The 13,867-nt window shown below is 43.3% G+C and overlaps 1 protein-coding gene across 4 annotated transcripts in view; it reads right to left on the bottom strand.

Moving 5' to 3' along the window:
* HEATR3 (HEAT repeat containing 3) overlaps nucleotides 1–13,559 on the bottom strand; it is a 69,967-nt gene extending 56,408 nt beyond the window's left edge. Inside the window, exons 1-7 of one of the 4 annotated variants that reach the window (XM_043599158.1) lie at nucleotides 13,232–13,559; nucleotides 12,936–13,108; nucleotides 10,823–10,910; nucleotides 9,032–9,144; nucleotides 6,657–6,766; nucleotides 3,817–3,957; nucleotides 1,816–2,093 (exon numbers count right to left, since the gene is read on the bottom strand). In XM_043599158.1, the coding sequence (XP_043455093.1) occupies nucleotides 1,816–2,093; nucleotides 3,817–3,957; nucleotides 6,657–6,766; nucleotides 9,032–9,144; nucleotides 10,823–10,910; nucleotides 12,936–13,108; nucleotides 13,232–13,363 (1,035 nt within the window). In that variant the 5' untranslated portion in view covers nucleotides 13,364–13,559. Of the gene's footprint in view, nucleotides 1–1,815; nucleotides 2,094–3,816; nucleotides 3,958–6,656; nucleotides 6,767–9,031; nucleotides 9,145–10,822; nucleotides 10,911–12,935; nucleotides 13,109–13,231 lie in introns of those variants that run through there. The other 3 variants (XM_043599159.1, XM_043599160.1, XM_043599161.1) reach the window with 3 other exon arrangements.
* Between the last annotated feature and the right edge of the window lie 308 nt (nucleotides 13,560–13,867).

Here is a 13,867-nt window from a genome sequence, read left to right as displayed (position 1 = left end):
GGTTTCAGGTATTTCAGGGTTCCCTGACAGCCCACCTGTAATCTCGGCTTCTGCTGACGGGCATTTGTCGTGGTAAAACGTGGTCTGTGTGCACAGGTTGGGATAAGGTCAGCACAATACCACGGCTGCATAAGAGCCTCTAAGCCCTGATCTGTCACTTTCCCCAGATGGAAGCCATGTATGTCCCAGATCCAGGACTGACCCTTCCCGTGACAACTGAACAGAAAAATGTTCCTAGGGTTCTTTATAAATACCCCTTTGCGAGGATAAGGCACACGGCTATGCCTTTCTCTATCTTGTTTTACTGGCTTTAAATTATACTCAGACTACAGACAAAAAAGAAATCTGGGGTTCAAATATGTGCCTGCCTGCACCAAAAGGGGTGCCATGATTTTGAAGCGACTTTATGTTTGCAAGCAGCTCCAGGCTTCTCACTTTCATATTGGCCCCACAACTCACCGCGCTGCTGTGTACCTAAGGGCTAGCCACGGGGGCGGGAGAGTAGCTCCAGCTACAACATTTTGACTTCGCTAAAGTAGCACCGATCCGTGCTTTACAAGACTTTGTGAACCCAGGAAAGTAAGATACTGTTATATTTCTTTTCAGGTATATTCCATTTAGAGAATTTTTATTGGGCACCAACTTCTCAAAACTCTAAGACACTGACTAAAGACAGCTCTCAGTTTCAGTTCACTTTATACAAATCGGGACAAGCCACATGCAGAACTGCAGAAAGTGTGAGGGAATGGAAATAGCACTCTCCTGGCCCAGGCTTCATCCTCCTCCTTCGGAATGAAGAAAGCCAGCAGCCTCACTGATCTCCCCTGCCTCCAGGCCCCCTAACGACACCAACCTGCTTTCGTCATGCTGTTCCTTCCCCATCCTAGACAGTGAGGTGTTCTGTCCAAAAAGCCTGCTCTGACTACCTCTTCCTCTCCTCTCCCATCAGGGCCATAGATCTGGTGTGCCTCTCTATAAAACACTACTCCCTCAGAAATCTGTGCACAGCCCTATCACTGCTCCTGGCACGGCATATTATAATACATCCTAATTATGGGTCTGTCCTCCCAAGATGGAGAAGGTCCCTTAAGATGAAAATGTCTTGTCTTTCTAGCATCAGCATCTGGCATGGTGCCTGGCACACTGCAGGAGCACAGAAAATGTGCACCTGAATGAAGAAAGCCAACCTGCTGTCCACCCTGCTCTCCTCCTTGGGGGAAATGTTTTTCCAAGGTATGGCTGCATCTCTGCTGACCGGCTCCGCTGACATGCTCCCTGCACCTAAGTTTGCTCACCTTTACTCCGACACAAGCATGTCACAACCACCCGTTCGGCAAACCCTAAAACCCATCAATTCTCATAAGCACCCAACCTTCTCTGCCCAGCAGCAGTGGGCAAACGAGGGCTTGCTATTTTTAAGGATAAATACTAAAAAGAGACAAGAATGCAAGGGACAAGCCAAAGTAAAAATTCCTTTAGTTTGAAGATAGTCTGGCAAAATATGTAACAAAGAGGGGAGACACAGGAGTTAGGAAGGTGTCTGCATGCTATTTAAAGTGTTCTAAAAGGATGGGTCTATCCCCTCTTTGAAATATTCTGTATATAAAAGTTTAATTTTAGATAGGAGATTTCTTTTCCCCCTTTGGGAGTAGATTTATAATGTGACCATGAGAGTCGATGGGGAAAAAGGACTGATTTTTACTGGAGTTCACTTCATATTTAATTTTGCTGTAACATTTTTCTGCAAAGCTTTGGCGACCTATTAAAAGAAAACAGCTGTATTAATCCAGGATTGCAAGCATCAATCTGACTTACTGGAAGTAAATCTGAAATGAAAGTTTTCCTTCTGACTTTTCTTTTATGAGGAATTTCTTCCATTTCATCGTCTTCAATCAGATGGTCACCATTGGCATTCTCTCGTATCTCCTCCGTCTCTGCTGCCGCTTTTAACCTTTGAGTTTCGGCCTCCTTCATTTGAATAACTATTTCACCAGCATCCACTTCCAACACTTCCGATAAGATCTTCAGTATGGCATTTATGATTTCTGCCTGACTCTTGGATGGAATAATGTCTTTTAGGTTCCAAACTGTTCCTGGGGGGAGGGGAGGGGGAGAAATGCACATAAGGAATCCCCTGTGAAAGCTTTTATTAAATCCAGTTTCCATGAGATTGGTTCTTTAAGCTCAGATGGGATTTCAAAAAATGTCAAACCCTCCTCCACCCCTGTTTAGTTTTTATTAAATGTCCACACACACACACAAAAGCTTTGCACAGAGGCAGCTCTCTTTGTTACCATCCTCCGCAATCATCTCCCTTCCTTGGCACTCAATGCCTTTCTCTGATACACCACACAGCAACAGACCAAGAGAAGGCTGATCAGGTTTCACTTGAAATGACAAATTAAGTTGCCCACTCTCTTTCATCTTAACCTGAGCTGCCCTCCTAGGCAGCTTCTTATACTCCAGGAGTAGAATTAAATGTACTAAAATTCCAAGGTCTCATGGAAAAACCAGAGAGCAGGTTCTACAGAACAGGAGCCACCTGTTACTCGTTAGTCAGTTAAAATAAAAATACTTCCTGGTACCTACCCAAAAGAAGTGAAAGCAGGGACTCGAACAGATATGTGTATACCCATATTCACAGCAGCATTACTCAACAGCCACAAACCCAAGTGCCCAACCATGGATGAATGGTTAAACAAAATGTGATAAATACATATAGTGGAATAGTAGTCAGCCTCAAAAAGGAAGGAAATTCTGGCACATGTTACAACATGGATGAACTCAGAGGGCGTTATACTAAATGAAATTAGTCACAGTTGGTACAGCTTGTTACTTTTGATCTTGGAGTCATGAGTTTAAGTCCCATGTTGGGTGGAGAGCTCACTTTAAAAAAAATTTTTTTAATTTTTTTAAAATAATAAAACAGGGGGCCTGGGTGGCTCAGTCGGTTAAGCATCCGACTTGGGCTCAGGTCATGATCTCGCGGTTCGTGGGTTTGAGCCCCGTGTCGGGCTCTGTGCTGACAGCTCGGAGCCTGGAGCCTGCTTCTAATTCTGCATCTCCCTATCTCTCTGCTCCTCCCGTGTTCATGCTCTGTCTCTCTATCTCTCAAAAATAAACATTAAAAAAAAATGTTTTAATAAAATAATAAATTAGCCAGCTTCAGAAAGAAAAATACTGTATAATTCTACTTATATGAGGCACCTAAAGAAGTCAAATTCATAGAAACAGAAAGTAGACGGGTGGTTGCTGGGGGCCGGGAGGAGGGGGAGATGGGGAGTTGTCCAATGTGTACAGAGCCTCACTTTTGCAAGATGAAAAGTCCTGGAGATTGGTTGCACAACAACGTTGAATGTACTTAACACTACTAAACTGCACACTTAAAAATGGTCAAGATGGCAAATTCTACGTTACATGTAATTTTTTTAATGTTTATTTATTTATTTTGAGAGAGAGAAAAAGAAAGAGAGTGCATGAGCAGGAGAGGAACAAAGAGAGAAAGAGAGAGAGAGAGAGAGAGAGAGAGAGAGAGAGAGAGAGAATTCCAAGCAGGCTCCATGCTATCAGGAGCCCACGAACCATGAGATTATGACCTGAGCTGAAACCAAGAATCATATGTTCAACCAACTGAGCCACCCAGGCACCCCTATGCATAACCTCTTGAATCTCCACTTAAATATTAAATTTTCAGAACAGACATATACCGGAAAGTCCTGATGTGGTGAAATGAACGAATGATTGAATTTTGGCCCCCATCTCTACCCATTACATATTACTAAAAAAGGACACTGTCGCAAAATGGCTAAATTTTACCTGCCACCAATGTCTTTAACAGAATGTAGTCCATGGAACTGACAGGAGAAAGCATTGCTGACTCCAGTACATGCAATGCTGGGGCAGTGAAAGAGTTCAGTAACTCTGGGTTATCTTCAGTCACTGTCTGCAAACAATATGCTATAAAGATAAAAATTAAGAAACAAATGAATTCTGCTAGGGTAATTTATACCAATCTAACTCATCAGAAAACATCTGCATCTTTACAACTTCTTCAGACACAGGTAGCTTTTGTAAGATAGATACGCTTTACCTCAAGCATGATACATGCAAATGAGGCTCCTCGAAGATCAGTGAAAGACTTTTTTCTTTTTCTTAATTTCTAATTCTTTATACAATATACTTTCACAAAATACAATTTTAAAGGCTCTTAAATGTTGTGACAACATGGAATTGCTATGAACATTTACAAAAGTTTCTCCTCAATTTCTGTACTTACAGTGGACTGGTAGTAAACAGCCTGTGGACCAAACACCAGTACACAGACAACACTCTTAGCAGCTCCACTGTCAAGAACAAGCCCCAGGTTTGGGGTCATTCTGGCTTCCTTTAAATTTAGCATGCCCTTAAAACTTAGGGCACTTATTTCTAGCGAAGCAACATTTCTTTAAGAAAAAAAGCATCTTAGGGGCACCTGGGTTGAGTCGGTTGAGCGTCTGTGGCTCAGGTCAGGATCTCACAGGTTGTGAGTTTGAGCCCTGTGTCAGGCTCTCGGCTGTCAACATAGAGCCTGGAGCCTGCCTCAGATCCTCTGTCCCCCTCTCTCTTTGCCCCTCCCCCTGCTCGCTCTCTATCAAAAATAAACAAACGTTAAAAAAGACTTAAAAAAATATTTTACATAAAAATATGAGTAAACTGAGAGATGGCTACAGTATTCATAGACATATGGTCATTTAGCACTTACTTCCTACCTTGTACTAAAACAAGATAATGGATTACAACTTGCAAATTAGAAATAATTAACTGAAAGTACCAAAACAACTGGGATTGCCTGACGGGTCTGGCAGAAGAGACCTCTGAAGCACAAAGATGAAGCAAGCCCAAGTTTGTTTTTCTTAGTGTGTTCCAAACAAACCCATTTCTTTCAGGTCTCAAAATTTCAAAGCTGACCATACCCATCCAAATTATTCAAAATATATGCTACTTCTGTGATCTAGTTTGGTTCCCAAAACACATTTGTATACGAATCCATAAATATGCATGTGTGTGTGTGCGTATATATATATATACGTATGCCCAAATGTAATTTTTTTCACTAAGAGACTAACTAAATTCACTTTAGCAAAACCCTAGAGAAACTATGGCTGCTACCATAAAGACAATACAAGAGCAAAGAAAGCCATATTAACATAAAGAACAGTGTCTCAGAAGTTCACTTTACTTCATGTGAATGTTGCTTGATTTTCAAACCAAAGTAACTTGACATTTGTTTAAAAAATCACGAATCTAGCTAAATGCGGAAATAAAACACTATTATACAATTCAAAATTATTTTATTCTGATCCATCTTTTAGAAGTTTATTAGAGAAAAAAAATTTTAAATAACTAAATCTACAAAAGATACAAAAACAGAAGTCAAGTTTTACTTTTAAAAGCTATTAACTAGGGGTGCCTGGGTGGCTCAGTCGGTTGAGTGTCCGACTTCGGCTCAGGTCATCATCTCACAGTCTGTGGGTTCGAGCCCCACGTCAGGCTCTGTGCTGACAGCTCAGAGCCTGGAGCCTGTTTCCACTCCTGTGTCTCCCTCTCTCTCTGCCCCTCCCCCAGTCTCACTTTGTCTCACTCTGTCTCTCAAAAATAAATAAATATTAAAAAAATTAAAAAAATAAATAAAAGCTATTAACTACCTTTTGTCAATTTCCCTCATTGTAAGAAAAACTGTCTTCTGAAATGAAAAGCCACCTACATATTTCCTAGTTCAACTGTTTTTAAGATCCACATTTACTCATAAATCACCCTTCCACCAAAGATTCCATTTTGAGAAACTGATTTAAAATTTGTTCCCAGTATTGTTGATTCCACTATTTTTTTTTTTCTGTTCTCTTAAAAGTATCCAGTAGAGACAAAAGAAGCATCACTAAGAGGAAACACACTTAGTCCACGCCAGGAGAAATGCATAATTAAATAAAAGGACAGCTGGATACCTGGTCATTATAATGGGTAGAAAAGAAATGCTTTGCATCAATTATTTCTCCACTGTCCCCAGAGTTCTGTTGAGCCACCCACCCTCCAATCTGTCTCCTGAAATGAATAAGGGATCCTCACTTTGGCTCTCTCACCCCCCAGAGAGAGAGTGAGGGAGCCAAGGCTGCTGAAGCTGCCAGCCTGGGCTTTCTCTGTCCCACAGAAGGGAAGCAGACCTATGTGAAATTTCCATCACTCACTTTCCTCTCTCAAAAAAAGCACAGGTTATCAGTGTTCTGCTGGGAGTATGAGATAGTGGTACAAGACATTTAAATAAGTCTAGATTCCAATTAACTTTGGTTCAAAGGCCTGGTAGTTGTGGGTTACTACTTCTCAGTAAATGGGAGATAAAAGCTTCAAGACTTAATAAAGCCTAAGAATGGTAATACACTAGAAACCGCACCTGCTCACATAATTGCCTTCCTCCGTTTCAGAGTGAAGAGCAGGAAAACTGTATGAGTAAGTAAAGTATTAATCATAGATTTTAAAAGATCCAAAACAAACAGAACTGAGTTACACATTTATATATAATGAGAAAAAAAATCACTCCTGTAGAATAAACATGCTATGTTGGAATAAAAATTTTTGAATAAGGCCATACATACTTAATAAATCATCACCTTTTCTTCACTTACCTACTGAAATAGCCAGGTCAACATTGGTGGAAAACCTACTTAAATACTTTAATACAATCTCCAAACACCCTTCTTTGTTGAATATAGATACTGCTCTACTACTGCATTCACTAAATTGAAGGGGGAAAAAAAAGTTTTACTATTCACATTTTAACATTAAGAAATCAACCACAGAAATTCATGAAAAGATAAATTAGGCTTTATAAACGAACTAAAGAACTGGAGTCAAGCACCCACCATTTTTATAGATGAAGAAACCAATGCCCATTCATACACACTGTACATAAACAAAAGTGGCCATCCGTATTTTTATGTCTAACACACTAGGACATTTTAACCAATCTCTTTACCTGCATGCCAGTTTCCTTATAGGAGGCTAGAGCTGGAAGAGATCTTAGAAATCACTACCATTTACTTCTAATCCTCATTTCATACAGGAGGAAACCTAGGCCCCAAAAGATGGAGTGATCTATTCAAAGATCACACATTTTATTTGTGGTGGTTCCTTGGGTCCAGCCTACTATTCCTTCCACCGTGTAACAGTAATAGTAAGATAAAGTGAGGATAAAAGGTCTCTATGCTTATAAAACAAAAAGCACAAATTTAAAAGAAAATAAAATGAATTTTATTCACTCCTTCTAGACTATTATAATCAGCAAGCAGAATTTGCAGTCTGCAGAAGAGAAATTGCTATCATAAATATAGTTGAAGCTACACTATCTTTTAATAAAAAAAATCAGAATTAATGTTAAGAATGTTATTAATAAATATAACTAAATATAATAAGTATACGAAATACAGGGTATAAAAGAAAGGTAATTTTAATAATTTTATTCCTGTTTCCAGAGAAAAGTATCCCTCTGTTCATACCACATATACACATGATACAATAAAACAGCGGATCAGGTTATTAAACAGAGGTGACTAAATTACGAAATTCAATCTTGTTATCTAAAGATAAACTACTTTCTGCCTGACTCTCTGTCCATCTGTCTACCTACCTACCCCACCTAGTTACTACAGCACTGCTATGAGCCTACCCTTAAGATGGCCACAGCAGAATCAGATATAGTCAGGAATATAAGGCATACATGCGTTAAGATCATTGTAAATATATACACATGTATACAACTTAAACATATAGGATTTAAAATCATGAAGCATAAGACAAAACTGTGAAAAGCTATAACAACTGGAAACGGTACTGTTAGGGCTCACAGGCATTCAGGAAAGAGACACTGTGAAGACTACTTTTTCAGGCTCTTTTCAAAGAAAATTTTTTAGGGCGCCTGGGTGGCGCAGTCGGTTAAGCGTCCAACTTCAGCCAGGTCACAATCTCGCGGTCTGTGAGTTCGAGCCCCGCGTCAGGCTCTGGGCTGATGGCTCAGAGCCTGGAGCCTGCTTCTGATTCTGTGTCTCCCTCTCTCTCTGCCCCTCCCCCATTCATGCTCTGTCTCTCTCTGTCCCCAAAATAAATAAACGTTGAAAAAAAAATTAAAAAAAAAAAAAAAAAAAAAAAAGAAAATTTTTTAAAACTTCTAACAATTAAATAAGCTAAAGTTCCTGGGTACAGGAAACTGTAACCACCCACTTGCTCAGTTCCTCAAATCTGATCTCTCCAATTTTCTGGTGGAATGCATCCACTAGTTTGAAATGAAATCATCGGCACGTTCAGACTGCTGTGTGGGCAGCTTTTCAGTATCCAACTTAATCCTGTTTTCTGAGATACATCTGTGCTTTTAGGTCAGAAGGTATCATTGCTGCTGACCAGAAAATAAGGAACTATGACACAATCCGGTTAGAAAGGTGGGACATAAAATAGGGTAGGAAAAAATAAGTCCAGGTAGTGTTTCTAGCCATTTCCATTCCTAAAAGCAAGTCCACACCACCCCGCCACTGCTGCAATCATGGAGAGCATGGCCTTCTTCCTACTGGGGCCAAGGGAGCTCTTCTCAGGCGTCGGCGGTCCTGTCAAATGGCAACTGCTAGGGTGGAGGAATAACGCACCAGCCAAGGTCTGTGGCCCTGTCTGGTCCAGGTGCTAGACCGAAGCAGCTGCTGCACAGGGGCTTGACTAGCTTGAAGACAATGACCACTCAAGTGTATGCGGGCAGTGGAGGGTAACTGGGGTAGAGTACATGGTAATGGCCACGATTCCTCTTATTTCTGTCAGCAGCAATGATTGGAGAGAAGTCATAAAGCAAAAACAGAGACAGCGATGCTATGAGGAAAAGGGCTTGGGAGGCAGGGCTGATCTTAGATCACCTAAGATCACAGGCCCACCAAGGAGAACAGAGCTCTCTCTACAGTTTTGCAGAATGAGCAGCAGCCTGAGTAGTGTTGAAGCAGGAGGCTGTGTTCGGAAAGCACCTTACCATATATTCCACAGCACATTCATGGCCTCATTGGCTATGTTCTCAATAGAATTTCTGTTCTGATCTTTTTTTTCCTGTGGAGACATCTCATTTGAATCCAGTCCGGCACTACACTGCAACCAAATATCATGATTAGTACCCTGGTTCAAAAGAATAATTAAACAAAAAGGCTAATGATAGTGAAGAACCACAAAAACTAAACATCAGAAATTATAGTGGTTAACGAGCTCATCAAATTCTCATAAGCAGTACCCTTCCCACAGTCCTGTTCCCTTCTGGCAAGAAATACAGATGAGAAAAGTTCACGAGTCATTGTGCAAACTGGATACAAAGCATTTAACACTTTAAAATGTAGAATCAATACAAAGTATTTTATCTAATGCAATAAAGACAGTAAATCAGGCACAGAAAGGTAACACGCAATAGGAGCTAACATCTACACAGGGCCTTCTATGCACAAGGCACTACTCTAAGCACTTTTACATTAGGTTATTTAATCCTGACCATAACCTGTGAGGCAGAGGATCTACTATCCCCAATCTTCTGCTACAAAAGGAAAACTGAGGTACGAGATTGCAGAAAGCGTAGCTTAATACACGGCAAAGCTGGGATTCAGATCCATGTATTCTGGCTCCGAAGTCGGGGCAGGACTGCCCTATAGCACAGCCCATGGCCCCCTCTAAAGCAGAGCTTCTCAGTCTCAGTACCGCTGACATTTTGGACTGGATGATTCTTTGTTGTGGGGTTCACATGTGCACTGCAGGATGTTAGCAGCATCCTTGGCCTCTACCCACTAGCCAACACCTCAAAAGTGTCTCCAGACACTGACAAATGTCCCCTGTAGGGAAAATCACCACCAGTTCAGAACCAATGCTCTGAACAGAATAAGATGAGATGCCTCTCATCAAAATTGGATATTCTTTATAAAGCCTTAAATAAAAGTTATGTATCAATACAGAATAGTGGACTAGAAGCAGCCTAGAGAGAAAGAGAGCGCCTTATTCCCTTCAACTACGTCATGCACTAAGGTTGGCGTGATGTTAAATTTGAAAACTTAATGTAGTCTTCATGGCAAATTCCTAGTCCGTGCCTCAGTTTTCTCATCTGTAAAACAGGAGTAACACCTTACAAATAGGACTGCTGGAAGGATTAAATAATACATAAAACACCACCTGACACAAAAATGTAAAAACTACTTTTATTTACAAAATTTAAGGTCTAAAGGAGTCAGTCTATAGTTTTAGAAAGGGCTTTTCGGGGCGCCTGGGTGGCTCAGTCGGTTGAGCGTCCGACTTCGGCTCAGGTCATGATCTCACGGTCCGTGAGTTCGAGCCCCGCGTCAGGCTCTGTGCTGACCGCTCAGAGCCTGGAGCCTGCTTCAGATTCTGTGTCTCCCTCTCTCTCTGACCCTCCCCCATTCATGCTCTGTCTCTCTCTGTCTCAAAAATAAACGTTAAAAAAAAAAAAAAGTAAAAAAAAAAGTAAATAAAAAACATTAAGTCTTTAAAAAAAATTTAAAAAAAATAAATAAATAAAAAAAATAAAAAAAATAAAAAGAAAGGGCTTTTCCAACTAGCATATAAATAAAAAATAGTGGGGACAAAATAATGGAGACTGGTATAATGAGAAGAAATCTGTGTTTCTAGGAAAAGAAATAAAATGCCCATAGAATGTTTTGAGGGAAGACAAAATAACTAATACCAAAGGGCTTTAAAAAAAAAAAAAATCTAAGTGCGTATACTAAAAGCTACAATTAAAAACTGCCATGAAGATACTTTTTAAACCACCTACCTCTTTCAGCAGTGCGACCAGAGGAGTCATGATATCCTTAGTCACCATGTCATCACAAACTTCGAAACCTCCACAAGCACTGAGATTTCTACACAAAAAGTTTAAAATAGGTTTTACTTTCTCAGAGCACACATCACAAAAACACTTTTAAGTTCTCAAATGTAATTTCTACCCATACTTAAGGTTTTCCAGATGACATTGCATATGATTTCTGTAAGATGCTACAGAACCAGGGGTGCCTGGGTGGCTCAGTTGGTTAAGCATCCGACTTCAGCTCAGGTCATGGTCTCACTGTCCGTGGGTTCGAGTCTCTCTTCAGGCTCTGTGCTGACAGCTCAGAGCCTGGAGCCTGCTTCGGATTCTTTGTTTCCCTCTGGCTCTCTCTACCCCTTCCCCGCACACACTCAGTCTCTCTCTCTCTCTTAAAAATAAACAAACATTAGGAAAAAAAAAAAGATGCCACAGAATCAATCCAAAGATTTCATCTGTTCTGATCCTTGTTTCACATGATGTAAACAAATGACTTTGTCATGTGACAACTTAATTTTCAAGTCTGAAACAATACACAGGTACATGGCTACAGGGGCAGTAAGAGAGAGAAGACTTTTCCTATTTAATGTGAACAAATCACAGCATGATCTTATATGAAAGGAACTTTTCTTGGGATCAAGACTTCCAAGGGCAGCAAGGGTGAGGCTGAAGGACAGCCCCAGAAGCAACCCAGGCTAAACTGAATTTTAATTGGGAAGCCACTGCTTGCTTGCCTTCTGAGTGCACAGCACTGTGCCAGGCACTGAAGACGGAGATGAATCAGAAGACGCCCCCACAACCTTCCAGGAGCTCTCAGTGTGCAGAAAACGCCCCCACAACCTTCCAGGAGCTCCCAGTGTACATATGCTGCAGGGAAAGAGTAGGGCTTCCTCCATGTGGTTTCCTCCAGTATGTGGCTAATCCCCATCCATCCCTTAGAGCTCACCTCAAACACCCCTCCCTTAGGGCTTTCTTTTCTGAACCCCCCAGTTATCTATCTATCTATCTATCTATCTATCTATCTATCTATCATATATAATGATTTATAACCAAATCATTATTTGGCTAATGCCTGTCTGCCTCAAAGCTGTAAGACAGAAGTCATATCTGTCTTGTTCACTAACACATGCCCACAGCCTAGCCCACTGCTTGGAGCACAGTGGATACACAAAATATACCTGCTAAAGCACCAAATGCAACATGATATAGACAGAGCGGCAAGAATCGCAAACACTACCTTCTACTCTTGCCCCCTCTACAGTCCATTCTCTGCACAGACACCAGAGTAGCCTTTTCAAAAGGTAAATTAGATCAGGCCACTCCTGCTCACCATAGGCCCTTTAGCCCTACACCACTGAGTCCCTGTCCATTTCTCCAACCTCATCTGTAATACCCACCCCTGCCCTGCAAAGCCACACTAAACTTCCTGTTCTTCAACCAGGCCAAGTCCTTTGCTGCCTCACTTCTTTGCTGTTTCCCTCCTTCGGGAATGCTTTTGCCCTGGATTTTCATGTCTGGCTCGGATGCATCAGATCAAGTGTCATCTACAGATCAGAACTTAAAGTAACTTCCCACCTCCAACTCATTATCCTCTTGTTTCTCTCCATAGCACTTCTCACTATCTAGTATTTCCTGTTTTACCTGTTTACTAGTCTCTTGTCTCATCAACACGGGTTCTGTGAAGGCAGGGATCTCAGCTCTCTTGCTCAATGTTCTGCCTGCTCAAACTCCCTGCACCCAGAACACGTGCCACATGCACTGGAAGAGCTCACAGAACCTCGGGACTCTGGGGGTTCCTGGAGAGGGAGCGATGTATGTTAGGCCTTGCGGGGAGGAGGATACGTGGCAGTTGGCTGCTTGCAGCTGGAGCAGCCAGCTGGACAGATGGAATGCGATTGGGGGAGAGGGGTGCGCTCCTCAGGGGTCTGCAGACTGAGTTCAAATCCCCCCTCTGCAAATGGGAGACCCTGGGCAGTTCTGGGTCTCCCGAGCTGCCGAAGGCAAGGGCATGGAGATAATCGACGGTGCGTGGCACGCACACAGTGCTGGCCGGCCGCCGCGACCCCTCTCTCTCCCGGCTCACCTCAGCGCGCCGGCCGCCGTCTCCCTCACCGCCAGGCTGGGGTCCAGCAGCAGCGGCCCGAGGCGGCGCACGGCGTCCCGACGCGCCAGGCCCGGCAACGCAGGCCGCTGCTGCACCAGCCGGGCCAACCCCGCGCAGGCGCACTCGCGGACCTCGGCGCTCGGGTGCTGGAGCTGCGGGACAGGAGCAAGTGTCAGACGCAGCGCAGGCGTGGGGGCCGCGGCAGGGGCGCGCCGCGCTGCCCCGGGGCTCCGCGCGAAGCCCGCCCCTCGCAGCCCCGCGCGCCCCCGCTTCACCTTTTCTAGCAGCTCCGCCGCCGGCCCGTCGTCCTCCTCTCCCTCAGTCCCGTTCGCCGCCGCCTCGGCCTGACAGTCGCCCGTAGGAGAGAACTGAGGCCGCTTGAAGCGCTTCGTCCGGCTCTTGCCCATGGCGATGTGCGCTGGGAGAAAAGACCGAGAGAGGAGGGCAACAGCAGGACGGCGGAGGCTGCTGAGCTGGTGTCAGGGTCCTGCTGCCGAGGGGTTCTCGGCGCCACTGCTCCGCCGGGCCCGCTGACTGCCGGAGCCCACATGGAGAAGCAGTGCGCAAGCGCGCCGCGTGTCGGCGGGGAGGAGGCTGGCTCCGGGAGCGCGCAGGCGTAATGGTGGGGGTGGGGCCAGACCTGGGTTAGTAGCGGAGTCAGGGGTTTTTCCCCCCGGGGAAGAAGGAGGCTGGGCTTTAATGTGATTACAGCCTCCCCGGAGCCTAGTGACGTTTATTGTTACTGAACGTCGCCACACTCTTATTTCCATAATAACCAAAATGCGATTAAGGGTACCTAACTTGCAAGGTTATTGTGAGGCTTACATAAAATTGTGTAAGGCGCCTAACACCAAACCTGACATTTATTTTAGGTGCTCAAAATTATTAACCACGACTTTTTGTGTCCCCCA

This window comes from Prionailurus bengalensis, chromosome E2 (assembly GCF_016509475.1).
Source record: "Prionailurus bengalensis isolate Pbe53 chromosome E2, Fcat_Pben_1.1_paternal_pri, whole genome shotgun sequence".
NCBI lineage: Eukaryota > Metazoa > Chordata > Mammalia > Carnivora > Felidae > Prionailurus > Prionailurus bengalensis.
The sequence above is the reverse complement of the archived record's forward strand: the minus strand, read 5'-3'. Positions and strand labels throughout refer to the sequence as shown.